General features: G+C 64.1%; 2 protein-coding genes across 3 annotated transcripts in view; one reads left to right on the top strand and one right to left on the bottom strand.

Annotated features, from left to right (window-relative positions):
• The window catches only part of LOC120409349 (phosphatidylinositol 4-kinase type 2-alpha-like), a 41,041-nt gene extending 26,954 nt beyond the window's left edge, over nucleotides 1-14,087 (top strand). Inside the window, exons 7-14 of the mRNA XM_039547247.1 lie at nucleotides 4,462-4,662; nucleotides 4,902-5,033; nucleotides 5,106-5,259; nucleotides 6,150-6,211; nucleotides 10,593-10,692; nucleotides 11,028-11,161; nucleotides 11,495-11,554; nucleotides 11,700-14,087. Coding sequence (XP_039403181.1) covers nucleotides 4,462-4,662; nucleotides 4,902-5,033; nucleotides 5,106-5,259; nucleotides 6,150-6,211; nucleotides 10,593-10,692; nucleotides 11,028-11,161; nucleotides 11,495-11,554; nucleotides 11,700-11,861 — 1,005 coding nt within the window. The 3' untranslated portion in view covers nucleotides 11,862-14,087. The remainder of the gene's footprint in view (nucleotides 1-4,461; nucleotides 4,663-4,901; nucleotides 5,034-5,105; nucleotides 5,260-6,149; nucleotides 6,212-10,592; nucleotides 10,693-11,027; nucleotides 11,162-11,494; nucleotides 11,555-11,699) is intronic.
• Nucleotides 14,088-14,188: 101 nt separating this feature from the next.
• AVPI1 (arginine vasopressin induced 1) lies at nucleotides 14,189-18,160 on the bottom strand. Of its 2 annotated transcripts, none has more exons than XM_039547246.1 (3): nucleotides 17,984-18,160; nucleotides 15,440-15,762; nucleotides 14,189-14,883 (listed from the first exon to the last, which is right to left on the bottom strand). In XM_039547246.1, exons 2-3 carry the CDS (start codon nucleotides 15,730-15,732, stop codon nucleotides 14,718-14,720), a joined length of 459 nt encoding a protein of 152 aa, XP_039403180.1. In that variant the 5' UTR covers nucleotides 15,733-15,762; nucleotides 17,984-18,160; the 3' UTR covers nucleotides 14,189-14,717. The 2 variants fall into 2 exon arrangements, with proteins under 2 accessions (XP_039403180.1, XP_039403179.1); XM_039547245.1 differs by lacking the exon at nucleotides 17,984-18,160 and adding an exon at nucleotides 16,378-16,487.
• Nucleotides 18,161-18,374: the final 214 nt, after the last annotated feature.

The following is an 18,374-nucleotide window of genomic DNA, read 5'->3' as shown; positions in this document are numbered from 1 at the left end:
CCCTTTCGCATAGCGAACCTCTGAGTGCAACCCCCCGTAAATTAAAAACACTTTTCAATGTATTTAACACCATTATAAATGCTGGAGGCAAAGCAGGGTTTGGGGTGGAGGCTGACAGCTCACGGCCCCCCATGTAATAACCTCCCGACCCCCAGTTTGAGAACCCCTGTTACAGAGGGCAAGTGCCCCCCTGGGTGTCCTGGCACTTCAGAGCACAAAGGGCTGAGCTGGGCCTGATGGGATTCGACCCTGTGGTGCCAGGGAGTCCGACTTTTACCCCTGACGCTCAGGGTGCCTGGCCATCCCCTCCCAGTGATGGGGCTCCCGGGAACTTGCACCTGGGCGGAACCTGGGCAGGACACACAGCGCTCCAGGGTCCTGGGCCCCCAGCCTGTGCTGCCAGCGGTCCCAAATGGCTCTGTTCTCGGGGCTTGCGGTGGCATGGGGCCGTGGACAGTGGGGTGAGTGGCTTGCCCCCGGGTGTGGGGTGTGAAGTGCCAGTGCTAAGGGAATGGAGCTGCTCTGTCCTGTGTGGGGCGCTCTGTCTCGTGCTGCACTGCTGCCCCTCCTCTCGGGCCCCTCGCTTGGCTCCCTGGGCCTGTCTGTGAGCCCCCCAAAGGCCAGTCATGTGCCCCTGCCGCTGGGGCCGGCGGCTGTGTGTGTGCAGCATTGAGCACCATGGGTGGTGCCCACTTCCTCCCGCAGCTCAGGGCAGAGCAGGGCTCTTCCCTCCGGCCCTCTACGCTGCCTTGGACTTTGCCCAGCCTGAGCCCCGTCCCTGCCACGTCTCCCTGGGGACGGCGTCTCTGCAGCGTCCTGGCTGGCAGCAGGGAGGCTGTGGGGTGCATGGGCCCCGTGCTGCCTGGGGGAGCGGGCCATTGTGGCCATGCACCACTTCCTGCTTGTGGTCCCAGCCCGGGAAGTGCCACCCACTGACAGCTGCTGAGACTGCTTGGCTCTGGCCTGGTCCTGAGGAGGGCGGGGTGATCATGTGCCCTGCTGAATCACCTGCTGCTGGAACTGTGGGTGGCTGCAGCCGGCTCCTCCCAGCTGGCTGTCCCTCCGCCCCATGCCTGGCTGCTCGAACCCCTCCCCTGACCAGCGGGGAGAAGGGAACTAGTACTGTGCACCACGGTGGGGCCTGCGGAGAGCCCCGTGGGCTGAGGGGGTACAACTCAGGGGGAGGGAGAGCTCAGTGGTTTGAGCATTGGCCTGCTAAACCCAGGGTTGTGAGTTCAATCCTTGAGGGGGCACTTAGGGATCTGGGGCAAAAATCTGTCTGGGGCTTGGTCCTGCTTTGAGCAGGGGGTTGGACTAGATACCTCCTGAGGTCCCTTCCAACCCTGAGATTCACTGACTCTATGAACTGACAGCTGGGGGGTGTGCTGACCATGCGGCCTGGCTTGGGGGCTCAGCCCTCACTTGGTGCACTGGGGCAGGAGTCGCTGGCTGGCCTGGCATGGTAAGGGGAGCCCCTCTCTCCCCTGCCGGAGCTGCCTGGCACTGAGGGCCCTTGAATCTCACCTGTGCAGCTAGTGCCAGGCCCTGGGAGGGCAGGCGCTGGGGGTGCTGAGCCCTGGTCACTGAGCTCCCCCTGCCACGTGCTGCTGGGATCCCGACGGCTGCTGCCTTTGATAACCAGCCCTGGCTCCTCGCCCCAGGCTCCACAGCTCAGCCCGGGCAGCCGTCCCTTCCCGTGGGGTGTGTCAATCCCACACTGCCCCTGCGGGTCCCTCCCTTTCCTGATGCTGCTGTAGTGCTCTGGGCCCTCTGCCCCGGCGTGTGCCTAGCAGTGTGTGCCCAGTGTGGGGGAGGCGCTGGGGGCTCGGCTCGGCTCTGCGCTGGACTCCAGGGGCTGCTGGGATGGGGCCCCAGGGTTTACACCTGCTGTGGCTGAGCTGGTCAGTGGGTGGCAGGCAGGAGCCAAGCCTGTCTCCACACGGCAGCTGCCCGCAGCGGGCCCCAGCCTGGGGAGGAGGATCCTGCGCCTGTGCAAGTTGCTCCCTAGGCCCGGCTGGTGTGGGCTGGGGCGCGTTCACATCACTCCAGCCTGGGCAGCACTGGCCATGCTATGAACCCGCTGGTCCGGGCCGGCTCTCTGCAGCTCTGGCTGTGCCCTGGCCAGGGGTCTCGGGACCCTGGACTAGAGGGGACTTTGCAGACGGCTCCAACTCTGGGCTCTGCTGCAGAGACTGTTCTGCCTGGTCCCCGCCTTGCCCTCCGCAGGTGCCCAGGGGCTCAGCGGCCAGCCCAGCATGTGTCACTCGGCTGCACCTGGGGGTGGTGTGGGCAGCTGCTGGGGGCAGGGACTCTCCAGCCAGCCAGTCCCCTCGGACATGGACCCGCTGGCTCCTCTCACCAGGGGCTCAGTGACTTATGGGCCAGTGTCCCTGAAATCAGGAGGCAGCTGCCTCTTCCCAGGGTCCCCTGCCAGGGGGGCGGGGGCAGCATCGGGGCAGAGCAGGCTGTGCCTCTAGCACTGCTCCCAGGCTCTGGCTGGAGAACGGGGCTGCCCCTGACCAGGGCCGGCTGAGTCCTGATACCCGTCTCCCCGCCCTTCGGGTCCAGTGGCCGCACCCCAGTGGCGCACGTGCGGGGAGTGATCTTCGCACGTACCCTCCATGGGGACGGGCAGTGAAGAATGGGGGTTTGTCCTGTCTAGTCCAATGGACTGACGGAGGCAGAACCCCCATCCCAGCGGCAGGCTTGCGATGCCCATGTGCCGGGGGGGGTTGGAGCCAGGGACGCTGGAGCAGGCCTGGAGAAGTTCAGTTGCAATAGGTCGAGGTGGAGATGGGTCCCCCAGCCCATGCCCGAGCGGGTGTCCTGTCTGCTCCCCCCATAGCCCTGGCATCTCTGGGGTGGTGGGGCCTGGGCAGGGCCCCTGCTATGGTTCCTCCTCCCTGGGCATGGGTCCAGCCCCTGCTGCCTGGAGCCTGCCTTGGGGTGAGCAGAGCTTTGTGGCAGGTCCAGCCCCTCCGCTCGCAGGGGGTCTCCAGCGCCAGGCCTACAGCCAGCGTCGCTGGCAGAGCAGCACCAAGGCCTCTGGGTGGAGCCATGTCCTCTCCTGTGCCCACTGGTCCCTTGGCTATGGGGACGGGCTGACCCTCCCTGTGCTTCTGGGGCCCGGCGTGACAGGAGTGGCCTGGGGCAGGGGGTGAGGGCGCCCGGGCGGTGCTGCTGCTGCTCTGTGCAGAGAAGGAAGCACGGTGGGCAGCTGCTCTCCATGGCCCAGCGGCTCCCGTTGGCCTGCAGGAGCAGGCGGGGGGGGGGGGAGCAGTCGACTTGCGGCACTTTGGAAGTTCCCCTTGGGGTGGGGATTCCTGGTGCTACAGGGCCCCTCCCTGGGGGTTTCCAGCCACGCCCCAAACTTTCCAGCTCCTTGATTATTTATTTTTATTTAGTTAGTATTTAATAGGAGAGATGCCTGTCCCCTAGAGCTGGAAGGGCCCCGAAAGGTCAGCGAGTCCAGCCCCTGCCTTCACTAGCAGGACCAAGGACTGATTTTGCCCCAGATCCCTAAGTGGCCCCCTGAAGGATTGAACTCACAACCCCGGGTTTAGCAGGCCAATGCTCAAACCACTGAGCTATCCCTCCCCCTCTTTATTGAGCAGCGGGGTGCTGGGGGGCTCTGGCACGCCCTGTGACTGGGGCTGGGCAGCCCGCCCCTCCCTGAGCCTGGCCAAGCTGCAGATCAGCTGGGAAGAGGCTCAAACTCCCTGGTGGCCAAGCCCTGCCCGGGGCGGAGGGTGTGTGCGGGCGCAGGAACGAGTGGGGGGGCCCCCTTGGGCAGGGGTGTATGTGCGGGCGCGGGGATGAGCCGGGGGCCCCTGGGGCGGGGTGTGTGGGGGGAGGCGGGGACGAGCCGGGGGCCCCGCGGGGCGGGGGTGTGTGTGTGTGTGTGTGCGTGCGTGCAGGTGCGGGGATGAGCCGGGGCCCCTGGGGCGGGGTGTGTGGGGAGGCGGGGACAAGCCAGGGGCCCCGGGCGGGGTGTGTGTGTGTGTGTGTGTGCAGGGGCGGGCAGGGGACCCCAGGGCAGGTGTGGGGGTGTGTGGGTGTGTGTGCAGGCGCGGGGACGAGCTGGGCCCCAGGGTGGCTGCGGGGACGAGCTGGGGTGTGTGTGCGCGGGCGCGGGGACGAGCCGGGGGACCCCGGGAGAGGGGTGGGCGCGGGGACGAGCTGGGGGACCCCGGGAGAGGGGTGGGCGCGGGGACGAGCTGGGGGACCCCGGGAGAGGGGTGGGCGATGCAGGGCTGGGCCTTCCGTGCTGGGAGATGGCTGGGGGCCGCCAGGTAGGGGATCCCTCCTGAGAGCCATGCAGTCTGTTCCCCGCTGCTGCGGAGTCCCCCCTTCTCACCCTGGTGGAGTTCGTCAGGAGCCTGTGGGGCTCAGAGGTGTGGCTGGGGGGGGCAGTCGCACGTCCCTCCCTGCAGAGATCCAGCTGCTCCCCTCTGTCCCCAGAAAATCATCGGTGTCTTCAAGCCCAAGAACGAGGAGCCCTACGGGCAGCTGAACCCGAAGTGGACCAAGTGGCTGCAGAAGCTGTGCTGCCCGTGCTGCTTCGGGAGAGACTGCCTGGTGCTCAACCAGGGCTACCTGTCCGAGGCCGGCGCCAGCCTGGTGGACCAGAAACTGGAGCTCAACATTGTTCCCCGCACCAAGGTGAATGGGGTGGGGGGCAGAGCCCGTCATTGTGTGGGCTGCTTTTCCACGCCCCACGGTTCCTGCCCTGCCGCCCCCACGGCCCTTGGCTCTAGGGGGTCCCACACTGGGGGAACAGGAACAGGCCAAGCCCCAGCCCGCACTGCGGAAGGCCACGTCCCATCCAGGCTCCAGCAGCTCTGCCTGTGCTCCGCGCTGACCGCTGTCTCTTCTCTCCCCCCCTCCACCCCCCCCCCCAGGTGGTGTATCTGGCCAGCGAGACTTTCAACTACAGTGCCATCGACCGGGTGAAGTCCAGAGGGAAGAAGCTGGCCCTGGAGAAGGTGCCAAAAGTGGGGCAACGGTTCAACCGTATCGGCCTGCCGCCAAAGGTAGGGGCTGTCGGACCCCCCCGGGGCTGCCTCGTGTCCCCAGCCCCCTCACCTGGCCTCTCTCTGCCGCAGGTGGGCTCCTTCCAGCTCTTCGTGGAAGGCTACAAGGATGCGGATTACTGGCTGCGACGCTTCGAGGCTGAGCCGCTCCCCGAGAACACCAACCGGCAGCTGCTGCTGCAATTCGAGAGGCTGGTGGTCCTGGACTACATCATCAGGAACACAGGTAGGGCTGGCGCCGCGCCCCTCCCAGGAGCCTCGGCATCAGGCCTTGCTGCCAGGAGGAAGCCGGGGAGGGCAATGGGTGGGGGCTCAGCATATTGCTGCCCCAGGATGGGGGGGCTGCGGGGGACTGGCTGAGAGGTCCCAGGACATCGGGTGGGAAGATTCCTGTTGCCATCTTATGATACTGCACCTACCACGTGGACAAGAGTCGCTGCACCCCCTGCCACAGGGCAGCCGTGGCTGGGGTGGGGGACAGCAGCTGGCAGCACCGTGTAGCCAGGGGAGGCAGAAGGGCACAGCTCAGGCTGGCCTGGCCGGGGCCTTGTGGTTAAAACCTTGTCTGCGGCTGGAATGCCAAGGAGCTGGAGCTGCTGGGCGAGCCCCACTGGGCGCTGGCCTGGGCAGGGGGCTTCATGACTGGCTCGGGGGGCGCTCCCTGCTGAGCAGGGCCACTCCTCAGCACCAGGCCTGCTCGCTCTGGGCGTTGGGTGGGTCTCCTGAGTGTGGCCCGGCTGCCCAGGCAGGGCTGGAGGAGAAGATGCCGCTCCTGGGCTCTGCCTGTGAATGCTCCCAAACTGTTCAGTCTCTAGGGGTGGCGTTTGGGGGCAGCCCTGACCGGCTTGGGCCCTGGAGCCGTTTCCCAGGGTAGAGTTCCCGTTGCCAGCACTGAGCTCCCCCAGGGGCCCTCGTGTGCATGGTTCTACCCACCCCGCCCCCCATCCCTGGTGCAGTCTGCGTCCCCTCCCTTGTGGGATACGTGGCTCAGGGACCAGGCTTGCCCTGGTGCTGTTGGAGGCCGGGATCCCCGCGCCCAAGCAGGGAGCTTTGCTGCTGCTCCTTCCCAGGCAGATCCAGCTCCTGTCGTGACGTGGCTGGTTCTGCTCCCTGCAGATCGAGGCAACGATAACTGGCTGATCAAGTACGACTGCCCCCTGGACAGCACGAGTGTGCGGGTGAGTGTGGGGAGGGGCTGGGCAGGGGGGCGTGTAAGTTACCTGACTGTCGGGCAGTAGAGGTGAGTTCTGAATTCGCTGAGGTTCTGGCTCTTCTCTCCTGTGGTGGGGAGTTGCCCAGCCCAGCCCCGCTCCATGGATGGTTCTCGCAAGCCTCCCCTTGTGATCCACATGGACCGAGGCTCTGTGGAGGGAGGAGCCAGGGCCCGTTGCGTGGCGGTGTTGGCATAGGGATGCAGACAGTGAGCGGGGCTCTGTTCAAGTGCCATGTGGCAGGCTGGGGACATGTGCTTGTGGTGATGTTGCTAGGCAGACTCGCTATCCCCACAACTGCAGTGTGACATGGGGGGTCGAGCTGTGGCTTGCTCAGTTTCCCAGTGGGGTGAGGGCCCCCAGCCCCTCTGAGGCCCCAAAGGCTGTGTGGTCCCGGTCCCAGCCCCAGCTGCAGGTGGTATTGGCCAATTCTTGGCACTCTCTAAGCAGGAGGGACGCTGGGAGCCAGAAGGGACCATTGTGAGCATCTACCGTACATCTGACCTCCTGTATAACACAGGGCAGAGACCTGCCCCGCAATAATTCCTAGAACAGAGCTTCAAAAAACCATCCCGTCTGGATTTAACAATGGCCGGTGATGGAGAATCCACCCCGAGCCTGGGAAGTCGTTCCAGTGGTTAATGTACCCCTCCTTTCCAGCCTGTCTGTGTAGCTTCAACGTCCAGCCGCTGGACTGAGTGAGACCTTCCTCAGCTGGACTGCAGAGCCTGGGGTTAAACACCTGTTCCCCAGGCAGTGCCGGCAGGCTGGGCTCGAGCCATCCCTTAGCCACCTCCTTGTTAAGCTAAATAGAGCGAGCTCCTTGAGTCTCACGATCAGGCAGGTTTTCTAATCCTTTAATCCTTCCCGTGGCTCTTCTCTGACCCCCCAATCTACCCGCATCCTTCTTGGCTTTGTGGGCACCAGCACTGGACACAGGAGCCCAGGAGCGGTCACACCAGTGCCCAACCCAGAGGTAAAAGAACCTCCCTGCTCCTTCTGGAGCCCCCTGTTCATGCAGCCCAGGGTCGCATTCGCTCTTTGGCCGCAGCATCACAGTGGTATCATGTTTAAAATTGTGAAGAAAAAATTAAAAATGGAATGAATGGAAGAACAGGGAAGTTTGGTAGAAATAAATATTCATCAGAAGTTGGGAAATTGTAGAAAATTTGATAAGGGAAGTCCAGGGACACATGGAGAAATCCATGGGCAGTGGAGTGAAGGACCATGGGGAGGAGCCTGACAATGGTATTGGTCCATTGACCGATGGAAATGGTGGTAGAATGATCAGTGATAACGCAGAAAAGGCAGAAATGTTCAATAAACGTTAATGTTCTCTTTTGGGGACAAAAAACAAATCTCATCTCATCGTATGGAGACAACCCTCTTTCAGTTCCCCTCGGATCTCTAGAGGGCGTTAAACAGACACTAGCAAAGTTCGACATTGTTAAATCAGCAAGTCCAGGCAACTCGCATCCAAGAGCTGCCTGAGGGACTCGCTGGACCATTAATGTTGATTTTCGTTGTTACGGAACACTGGGGAAGTTCCAGGAGACTGGACGAAAGCTAATGTTGTGCCGATGTTTCGAAAGGGTAAACAGGATGACCTGGGTAATTATAGGCCTGACAGGGATCCTGGACAAGATAATGGAGCGGCGAATGCAGGACTCAGTTACTAAAGGAGGGTAATGTAATTAACGTAAATGAGCACAGATTTATGGAAAATAGATCCAAGGATGTCTTAGAGCTGTCAGCAGGAGACCTCCAGCGCACGTCACTCAAATTGCAGTCCCCCCAGTTAGGTAGCTTTTTCCTACATGTTATAGAGGTGTGTAAGGAGCCGGTCCTCCTGTTCCCTCATGTGATTTGAGGGTCTGTAGTAGCCATCTGCTAATACCCCATCTTGTGCCTTATCTGCTGGGACATCGATACATAAACATTCAGGATTGGGGACTTTGAAAAGGGTTGTGTTGTTTTTGACATAGTGGGCCCCCCCACACCCCACCCACTCGATCCGTCCTAAATAGGTTAGAACCATTGAGTTCAACGTCCCAGTCATGCAGCAGGTTTCAGTTAATACCGACTGTATTGTAATCAACGAGCAATTCCAGTTCCTGTTTGTTCCCCGGGTGCCTAACGTTTGTGTAAAGGCAATTCAAGGATTTCTTCTCCATGTCCTTTGGCTCTTGAATTCTCTTCTCAGCGTCTCCATTTTGTGCTGAGTGCTCAGGTCTGCCCTCTTTGCACTCAGCCCTTTTGCTATTTAACCCTCTCCTGACTACACTGTCCCCAAGGAGACTGCTCCCCTTCTGCTGACGTGGAGTCATGCAAAATACATAGCCCCTTCTCCCTTCAGAAGGTGGGCCAGTGCCCCACCAAACCAAACCCCTCCACCACTTACCTAGCCAGTGGTTCACTTCCAGAAGCTTCTGCCTTCCTTCACTTGTGGGACAGGAAGAATCCCAGAGAAGATCTCTTGGACGTTCTTCAGCATGCTTCCGAGTCCTCTGAAGTCCTACGCTCTGAGATCCTGCAATGCAGAGTCAAGTGCCAGCATGAGTGATCACCACTGGATCCTGGCCTAGCAGCTTCCAACGGCTCTCTGATCTCAGGGACATCTCCCGCCTTGGTTCTGGGAGGGCAACGCATCATCCCATTGTCTGCCTGTCCTTTGCAGAATGTTCTTTAGATTCTTCAGGGGATTGACCTCCCCACAAGGATCGTCCACCTTCCTTGAACAGTTGGAGAACTCTTTGCAGGCATGCTTGATTTTTGTACAGATTGGGCTGAGCTGCCATCTACGTGTCCCATACAGCTCTCCGTTCCCCTGGACCTTGAGAGGTATCGTTCAGTTTCCATGTGGAGGACCTGGTATCGATTCAGAATTTCCAGCTGTTCAGCATTCTGCCTGGTCCTCTTCTGTGGTGGCCGCATCTGCCTTCCTCCTCTATCTCCAGCCCTGCAGCATGCTCCTGTGATCTGGTGGTGCCAGGCCTCCTCTCTGATTCCTTTGGCCAGCTCCATTTGTCCTTGAACCTGTGGGACTGGGGTTTTCTGAATCTGGCTGGCTAGGAACTCCTCAGCCTTTCCGATTCTCCGGAGCATCTCAACTTGCCCCTCCAATCCACTTATCTTCTCTTCCAGCACAGCCACCACCTGGCCCTTCCTGCCCAGAGCTTCCCTTCTGGCTCCAGACACGGAAGAGAACAGGGCACAGCCGTTGCAGTTCAACACCACTCTTCATGGCCGGCCAACCTGACACACACCTAGTGCTGCACCTGGACGGTTCCTCCCCTTCCCAACTCCCCTGTTTGCTGCCGCTGTCCATGGCTCTCAGCGCAGCTGCACCCCTCACTGCCAAGCAGTGACTAGCCCCTTAGACTGCAGCCAGCTGGGCTGTTCTCATCATGCTGTGAAGCCGCCGGGGTCTCTGCCAGGAGCGGGTGGGCAAGGTTCTGTGGCCTGCGATGTGCAGCAGGTCAGACCAGATGATCGCGATGGTCCCTTCTGGCCTTGATGTCTCTGATCAAAGTGCCAAGGGCTAGAGCCTCAGGGCCTGCAGCAAGGTCCCTGCTTCCTCCGGGGACACGGCCCTCCTGCACAGAGAACACTCAACCAAACAACCCCAGGCAGACCAGATGCACCACGGCCTGGCACTTCCAAGCACAGTTGGCTGCTCCACCCTCCGAAAGCCCCCTGTTCGCCGCAGGGCGGTAGGAAGCCAGGCACGGACAGGACCCCATCATGCAGAGCTCTCGGGGAGGAGGGAGTGCCTCTCAGCCAGTCCCCTGAGGCAACAGCCCCCCAGCCTGGGTCCTCATCCCAGAAGAAAGGCTCAGCTCCTCCAAGAAATGTACACACCTAAACTGGAGTGAGACCATCCACTTTGGCATGCTGCTGGGCCTAATGCCAGCCCTGAGCCCCCTGTGCAGTGCACTGGCTCCTGTGCGCCCGTCCCCCTGTGCAGTGCACCGGCTCCTGTGTGCCTGTCCCCGTGCCCAGGGCACTGCCAGCCCTGAGCCCCCTGTGCAGTGCACCGGCTCCTGTGTGCCTGTCCCCGTGCCCAGGGCACTGCCAGCCCTGAGCCCCCTGTGCAGTGCACCGGCTCCTGTGCGCCCGTCCCCCTGTGCAGTGCACCGGCTCCTGTGCGCCCGTCCCCCTGTGCAGTGCACCGGCTCCTGTGCCCAGGGCAGATGTTGGCAGTGGGGGGCGTCTGGGATGAGAGCGGAGGAGCTAGGCGGCAGCTGGCTCAGGGCAGGGACCGGGCTGCATGGTGGTGCCGGGGGTGAGTGCTGGGCTCTGGCTCCCCTGCCCCTGGTGACTCCTGGTCGATCTGTCTCCCCTCCAGGACTCCGAGTGGGTGCTGGTGAAGGAGCCCATCATCAAGCTGGCTGCCATAGACAACGGCTTGGCCTTCCCCCTGAAGCACCCCGACTCCTGGAGAGCATGTAGGTCCCTCTGCCGCGCTCCCGCTCGCTAGCCTGGGGGCAGCCTGGTGCTTTGACAACTTGCCTTATGCTGACAACCCCCAGGGCTAGGCCAGCAGCCCCGCCGGGCGCCATGTGGCCTGGGCTTACGCTGCACCTGCTTCTGGGAGCACGGCCCTGAGGCCAGCAGCTGGGGTGGCCCCGTTCCCCTGGGAGATGGTTCGAGGGGCGAGAGGGCTCAGGCCAGCACCCCAACGGGTGGAGCTGTCCCCAGAGCACCAGGCTGTGACCCCAGTGCCTGCCAGGCCAGGGCTGTGCACGTGGCTCTGACCTCGGTTCCGGCTCTTCCCCCCCAGACCCCTTCTACTGGGCATGGCTGCCCCAGGCCAAAGTCCCCTTCTCACAGGAGATCAAAGACCTGATCCTCCCAAAGGTTTCCGACCCCAACTTCGTCAAAGACCTGGAGGAGGATCTGTACGAACTCTTCAAGGTCAGGTGGGGTGGGGTGGGGGCTGGGGTGGGGGTAGGTCTGTCACGTGGACGGGTGGGGGGGGCCGGGGTGGTGCTGGGAGACCCTTTCAGAGCTGGGGGTGGGGGGCTCAGCCTGCGTGGGGCGGGTTTTGCTGCATCCTGCTAGCACCAGCTTGGGGGTCGGGGGGCAGGGAGGAACAGAAATCCCAGGCAGCAGCTGCTGTCAGGGCGGGGGTCTCGCAGCAGGGGGCTGGGTCCAGGGTCCCACTGCCTTGGAGGGGGTGGGTGTCCCACTGCCTGCGTGTGGGAGAGGGGCGTCTCTGCCTGTCCCTCACTGCCATGTCTCTTGCAGAAGGACCCTGGCTTCGACCGGGGGCAGTTCCACAAGCAGATCGCTGTCCTGAGGGGCCAGGTATGCTGGGAAGGGCCCCTCTGGTGGGGCAGGGGCACTGGCTCCCTCTCGCCCACTGGCCGAGTGCCCCCAAGGGGGACAGTGACCCAGGCAGCTCCCTGGGGCAGGGGTCCTGGACTCACATCCCTTCTGCTCTGCTGCCTAGATCCTGAACCTGACGCAGGCCCTGAAGGACGGGAAGAGCCCCCTGCACCTGGTGCAGATGCCGCCGGTGATCGTGGAGACGGCGCGCTCCCACCAGCGCAGCGCCAGCGAGTCCTACACACAGAGCTTCCAGAGCCGCAAGCCCTTCTTCTCCTGGTGGTAGCCGGGCGCTGGGCTGCGCGGGGCCGGCCTGCTGCCGCGGCCTGGACTCTACGCTCCGGGAGAGGGCGGGTGCAGCTGGGGGAACCTCCAGCTGAACTCAGCCTGGGCAGAGCCATCGATTCCCCTTGCTGCAGGGCTTGGACACAGCCTGGCAGAGCCAGCTCCAGCCACAAACTGCCCCGCTCAGTGGGAGTCCTCAACGCAGCCACTGAGCAAGTGGAGCTGGGGCCTGCCTCCTGCGGGTGGTTCTGAGCCCGGCTGCTTCCGGCTGGGGCTGGGATCCGCCTGGCAGCCTCTCAGGAACCCCGGCTGCTCGCTGGCTGCAGGGCCACAAAGGCACCAGTGTCAGCCACCCTCCAGGGGCTGTTTGGAGATGGTGTCCCTGGAGAGGAGGCATGTGCGTGGCGGGGGGGCTGGCACAGAAATCCAGTATGTGCCCAGGGCTGAGCTGGCAGAGGGCAGCAGGCCTGGGGTGCCCCGAACGGCTGCGCTATGGAGTGTTTGTAGCTGCCTTTCCTGCGGGGGATGGAGACTGCGGATGCCCGGGAGCTCTGGGCACCCTGGCACAGGAGTGCTGCATGCTGGGACCTGGCCCCAATTCACAGGAAAGCTGAGGGCCCTGGCATGGGAGCTGCTTGTTCCCCTCCCCCACTGGGCACAGGGTGATCTCCCCTGGTTTAGCTGGCTTGTCATTGTTCCACCCTCTCCCCTGGCTGAGGGGCCCACGTTCCCCTCTGCTCCTGCCCTCGCTGCTGGGCGGGCCCCCTCCAGGGGCACTCCCCTCTCTGCTGCACGGGCCCTGTGTGCACTTCCCGAGAGAGCCCAGCCTGTCAGGGGGGCTGGTGCCTGCTGGGTGAGCTATGGCTGTGGGGAAGGGGGGTGGCTCCCCCTTCCCCACCCTGTTGCCGCTCCTGCAGCCAGGGCAACTTGCCTCATGGCCACTGCCCAGGGCAGTTCTGGGCACCACACAGCTCGTCCCAGGCTGGGGCTGGGCCGAGCTCCTCCTGCGGCTCCTTAGAGGCTCCATGGGGCCTGCCCCAAGCCCCCTAGGGTGGCCTAGCACAGGGGCTTGGGCTGTGCTGCCCCCCTTGGGGCAGGGGGGTTGTGCATGATCCCCCTCCATGAACAGAAGTGGGCACGGGGGAGCCAGGCTCTGGGGCAGGGCTGGGCTGCAGGCCTTGGGGCCATGTGCGCTGGAGCTGGCCAGGGGCTTCATGGGCTGTGGCTGCTGCTAGTGCGCTAGAGGTGCGACTCCATCTTTCTGGCTGCTGCTGCAACCTGACCCAAAATGTATCGTTCTCATGCACTGTAGAAATGTATGTAATGTATTTAAACCCATGCACCAGCGGAGTCAGACCTGCCATTCTGCATGGGGCTCCGGGGAGGGGACACCTGGGGGGGTGGGAGAGCCCCACTTGCTCCTGTCTGCCCCCGGGGCTGTGACATGGCACTTGTCCGGCCGGGCCTGTGCCCTAGCACTCCCCCTGTCACTGATAGCCTGGGCTGGGGGTGCTGTCTGTGCTCTAATGCCCCATGGAGCTACTCTCCTGGGCCCGAACCCAGCTGCAGGCGTGGGGGAGCAGATGAGGCCAGGCTGGGGTGAGCAGGGGTGGCCCAGGGCCGGGCCAGGCTGGTGCAAGGGGCGGGCCTGGCTGAGGCTGGTAAAACAGGCCCACCTCACCGAGGCCCTAATGCTGCAGGCAGCTGCACTGGTATAGCTGAGCTGCTGTCAGCTGTGAGGAATGCCCTGCAGCGATGGGCACCTATGGGTGCCTGCTGGGGCCTGGTAGCCGTGGGCATGCTGCTTTCTGGCTGAGGCTAGAGCACCATCCGTCAGGGCCTGTGTAAAGTGACCCCATGTGCCTTCCCCCCCCATTAGTGGGCTGGAGGGGGGTGGGAGCTGGTTGGAAGGGCCATAGCAGTGTCTTCTACTGCCCAGGCTCCCCCCTCACAAGTGTGTGTTGGGGGGGGGGGTGAGCCCCCTTATTGAAGTGGCTCCCAGGTGGGCTGAGCTCACAGAGAGAGAAAAGCACCCCCCACCCCCGCACTTCCAGTGTCTCCCAGCCAGCTCTTGCCTCCAGCCGGGTGCGTCCTACCTGGCTTTCCGCAGCCCCCGTCCCTCAGGAGCACAGCCAGGTCCAGGGGCTTCACGCAGTGCAAGGGGCTGAGTGGATACTGCTGCCCCCCTTCCTGGGATGGGGCCCAGGGCTCTGACCACACACACACACACCCACCCGGGCTGCTGTCCTGAAGCCAGAGAGCCTCCCCGCTGGGAAGGGGCCAGGCCTGCAGTAAACCCTGGCAGCACAGACAGGTCTCACAGCCAGGTCGCTGCGCAGGCTTTTATTACACGCTCTGTCCGGCTGTATGCGACAAGCATCAAGTGTTTTCCTTGGGCTGAGACGCGGGGCTCCCCTATAGGACTTGGCACCTTAGAAAGCCAGCTCTGGGGCTGAGTGATGCACATGCCCCACACATGGGCTGCCTGCTTGGGGTCACTCCCCTCCCCATTTGGGTTCCAGTCCAGCTGCCAGCCAAGGCTCAGCACCACTCAGGTCCCAGAGGCCCTGGCCCCTGAGCAAAGGGCCTTCTGGGTGGTTAGTGTTGGATTGGGGGGGTGGGGGGGCTGCAGCTGTCCTCTGCTGGCTGGTCCCCCCAGTGACGTGCAGCTCCCTCCCTCCGATCCCCTCTCCCTTCACCAGTTGGGGGATGGGGTGGGGGGAATCTGCAGCTGCTTGGCCCAGCTCTAGCCAAGGGGGCAACAATTCAACCCCCCCCCCCCCCCCCGGAGTCTCTGCCAGTTTGTGGGACTGAGCCTGGCCAGGCAGCTGGGAGCTCCCAGCGCCAGCTGCCCTGCTCACTGCTGGAGCTGGTGCAGGTACCCTGTGGGCCCAGGCCCCCTCTTCCTCCGCCTGGTCCTTGGACTTTTCCTCCTGGGGGCAGGGTGCTGCCTGTCCCTGCTGGGCCCCTCCAGCCTCGTGCTGCTGCCGGGGTCTGCGCTGGGGGAGGTGCAGTCCTCTAGCCTGTAGGGGAACAAACAGCCAGTGTGAGGGGCAGTGGATGCCTGGCCAGGAACGTGGGGCATCCCTGCCCCAGGAGCTATGCAGCTGCTTGGGGCTCCTGATGAGAGAGTGGAGCTGGAATTGCTGCAGGGGGCAAAGGTGATCCCTAGCCGAGGCTGCCCCTCCAGTCATGCCCTCCCCACGGCCCCGCTGCGTGGGGGCTCCCCTCCTGGGCCAGGAACAGGTTTGGAGTGTTACGTGCCCACCCCCGGTGCTGTGGCGGGGAGAGGCAGCAGGTCCAAGGAAGGGCCCTGGCACTGGGATGGTCTTTAGTGCCTGGGGGTAGCTCATTCAGTCTACCCTCTGCCAGCCCCGGAATATCACAGGCCAGGCACAACCCCACCAGGGCCTGTGCGGTGACCTCCCACTGCACCCCTTCTCCACGGAGCCCCACCCACTGTGCAGAGTCTCCCCACAGGAGGCTGTGCTGGCTGCTCCACATGCTCAGGGCCCTCAGCCCAGTTTCAGCTCCATGTAGGGGCTGCTCCCCAGGCCTGGCCCAGTGCCCAGCCTGTACCTTGGGTCACTGCTGTCCTGAACTGCTGGGCTCAGCTGGGGTGGCTGCTGCCGCCACCTCCTCTGCCTGCTCCTGAGCTGGCGCAGTGCTTGGGCCGTGCGCCGGTTGCCTGCGTACTCCCAGACCAGCTGGGCACGCTCCTCTGCCCGCTCATCCCCGCTTCTCCTGAACAGGCTCCGCAGCTGCAGCAGCTCCACGTCCTGGAAGATGTTGGCAGAAGCTCTTTTCCGGGCACGGGCCTCAGGAACCTGGCACTGCAGGGGGTCGCATGCCACAGAGGCTGGGGTGCCCATGGGTCTGCCCCTGTGGGGCCAGAGGAGAAGCTGTGGGAAGGAAGGGAACAGGATGAGGCTGCAAGAAGGGATTGGGCTCCCCACTCCCTCGTCAGCCTGCATCCCCTGGGGACCCCCTGCTGGCTCCTCCGCCTACATGGGACGGGAGGGGGTGCAACCTAGGGGGCGTAGCAACCTGCACCCATGAGATCTGCCCAGTGCCCCGGCCAGCGCGCCAGGAGCCAGGGGCAGCTGGGAGGCGAGGAGCGGGCTCGTCCCTGCCTGGCTGTGCTGCCTTTCCAGGAGCCAGAGGGTCCCCGCTCTTTCCTGCTTCTCTGCCCCATTTCCTGGCTGGCTGAGCAGGGCTGGAGCGGAGCCTGCGTCCCCTGGACACGACAGCCCCGTCGCCCTCTGCCAGCCCCAGGGCAGGCGGGGGCCGCCGCGGTCTCCACGGGCCGCGAGCGTCGCGCTCCACTGCCCGCCGGCCCCGGGCTCTCTGGGTGCGTCTACACGGCGGGACACTGGCCCCGCGCCAGCCGCCTCGGGCTCGGGCTGCAGGGCCCCGGGGGGATCCCGGAGCGCCCCCCCCCCCGGGCTGCACAGAACCCGGCCCCGGCCCCGGCCCGGCCGAGCTGCCCCGCCCCCAGCGGCCCCGGGCCCGGCTACCTGCGCACGCGAGTCGAGCCGGGGATCGGGGCTCTGGGGTCCGGCCCGATCCCCCCACCCCCCGGAGCAGAGACAGCGGCCCCGCCCCCAGCCCCGCAGCCAATCAGCGGCCGCTGCCATCCACGTCCCGCCTGCCCAAGCCGAACGCGGAGACACTGGCTGCCCAATCAGGCCCCGCAGAGGGGGAAGGGGCGGGGCCTGGCGCCTCGGGGAAACACGTGGCACCCGATGACGTCAATGGGCGGGCGGTGACCAGCTGCTGGCGGGGGTCCAGGCCCCCCCCTCCCTGGAGCCTGCAGGCGGGCGCACAAGCCAGGCCGCGCAAGGCTCTGCGGGGGCCGGGCTGTTACCGGCACCCACCGTCCCGCCCCCTTTCCCAGTCCGCAGGGCCCCGGGTGTAACTCACCCGGTCAGGGCAGGGACCCACCGTCCCGCCCACCTGTTCCCAGTCCGCAGGGCCCCGGGTGTAACACACCCGGTCAGTGCAGGGACCCACCGTCCCGCCCCCTTTCCCAGTCCCTAGGGCCCCGGGTGTAACTCACCGGGTCAGTGCAGGGACCCACCGTCCCGCCCCCTTTCCCAGTCCCTAGGGCCCCGGGTGTAACTCACCCGGTCAGGGCAGGGACCCACCGTCCCGCCCACCTGTTCCCAGTCCGCAGGACCCCGGGTGTAACTCACCCGGTCAGTGCAGGGACCCACCGTCCCGCCCACCTGTTCCCAGTCCGCAGGGCCCCGGGTGTAACTCACCCGGTCAGTGCAGGGACCCACCGTCCCGCCCACCTGTTCCCAGTCCCTAGGGCCCCGGGTGTAACTCACCCGGTCAGTGCAGAGACCCACCGTCCCACCGACCTGTTCCCAGAACGCAGGGCCCCGGGTGTAACTCACCCGGTCAGTGCAGGGACCCACCGTCCCGCCCACCTGTTCCCAGTCCGCAGGGCCCCGGGTGTAACTCACCCGGTCAGTGCAGGGACCCACCGTCCCGCCCACCTGTTCCCAGTCCGCAGGGCCCCGGGTGTAACTCACCCGGTCAGGGCAGAGACCCACCGTCCCACCCACCTGTTCCCAGAACGCAGGGCCCCGGGTGTAACTCACCCGGTCAGGGCAGGGACCCACCGTCCCGCCCACCTGTTCCCAGTCCGCAGGGCCCCGGGTGTAACTCACCCGGTCAGTGCAGGGACCCACCGTCCCGCCCACCTGTTCCCAGTCCGCAGGGCCCCGGGTGTAACTCACCCGGTCAGTGCAGGGACCCACCGTCCCGCCCACCTGTTCCCAGTCCGCAGGGCCCCGGGTGTAACTCACCCGGTCAGGGCAGGGACCCACCGTCCCGCCCACCTGTTCCCAGTCCGCAGGGCCCCGGGTGTAACTAACCTGGTCAGGGCAGGGACCCACCGTCCCACCCACCTGTTCCCAGTCCACAGGGCCCCGGGTGTAACTCACCCGGTCAGGGCAGGGACCCACCGTCCCGCCCCCTTTCCCAGTCCGCAGGGCTCCAGCTGAGCAGGACCTTTTACCAGCGAAAGAGCCTTACACGTTAACATCCTACATCTCCTCTATTTATTAACAATCACCCACACCAGACTGCACCCGCTACACAGACGCTGCTCACCACTCCCAATAAGGCAGAGGCCAGTCAGGATCAGGCCATCTGGGGGACTCCAGCTTCTGCACGGTGGCATTGGCAGAGTGTTGAGGTCTGGCAGCTCTGTTCGTGGAGCTGTGTCCTGGAGCTGGTTCCCAAAGAACTTCCTTTTGGAGCCCAGTTTATATAGTGTGTGACAGACTCAGGCCAGTGGGGTACAGGAGTCTGGTAGAGGGCAAATCTACTGGTCACTGGATAAGTAGTTTTCTGTCCCCTGAGTGACCAGAGCAGGGGCTGCACTAGAGTAATCAGGAACCTGCTAGAACCAATTGAGGCAGCCAAGTCTGTTTCCTCCTCCCTTAAAACCAAAAATTAAAAGGCTCCTCTGTCCCTGGAGGATGCGTCAAGTACTGTCTCT

This window comes from Mauremys reevesii, linkage group 7 (assembly GCF_016161935.1).
Source record: "Mauremys reevesii isolate NIE-2019 linkage group 7, ASM1616193v1, whole genome shotgun sequence".
Taxonomy (NCBI): Eukaryota; Metazoa; Chordata; order Testudines; family Geoemydidae; genus Mauremys; species Mauremys reevesii.
The sequence above is the reverse complement of the archived record's forward strand: the minus strand, read 5'-3'. Positions and strand labels throughout refer to the sequence as shown.

Coding starts and splice junctions, on each gene's coding strand:
- AVPI1 (XM_039547246.1), bottom strand. CDS start 15,732: ATGGGCACCCCAGCCTCTGTGGCATGCGACCCCCTGCAGTGCCAGGTT. Junction 14,884..15,439: donor CAGGACAGCAGTGACCCAAG/GTACAGGCTGGG, acceptor GTTCCCCTACAG/GCTAGAGGACTGCACCTCCC.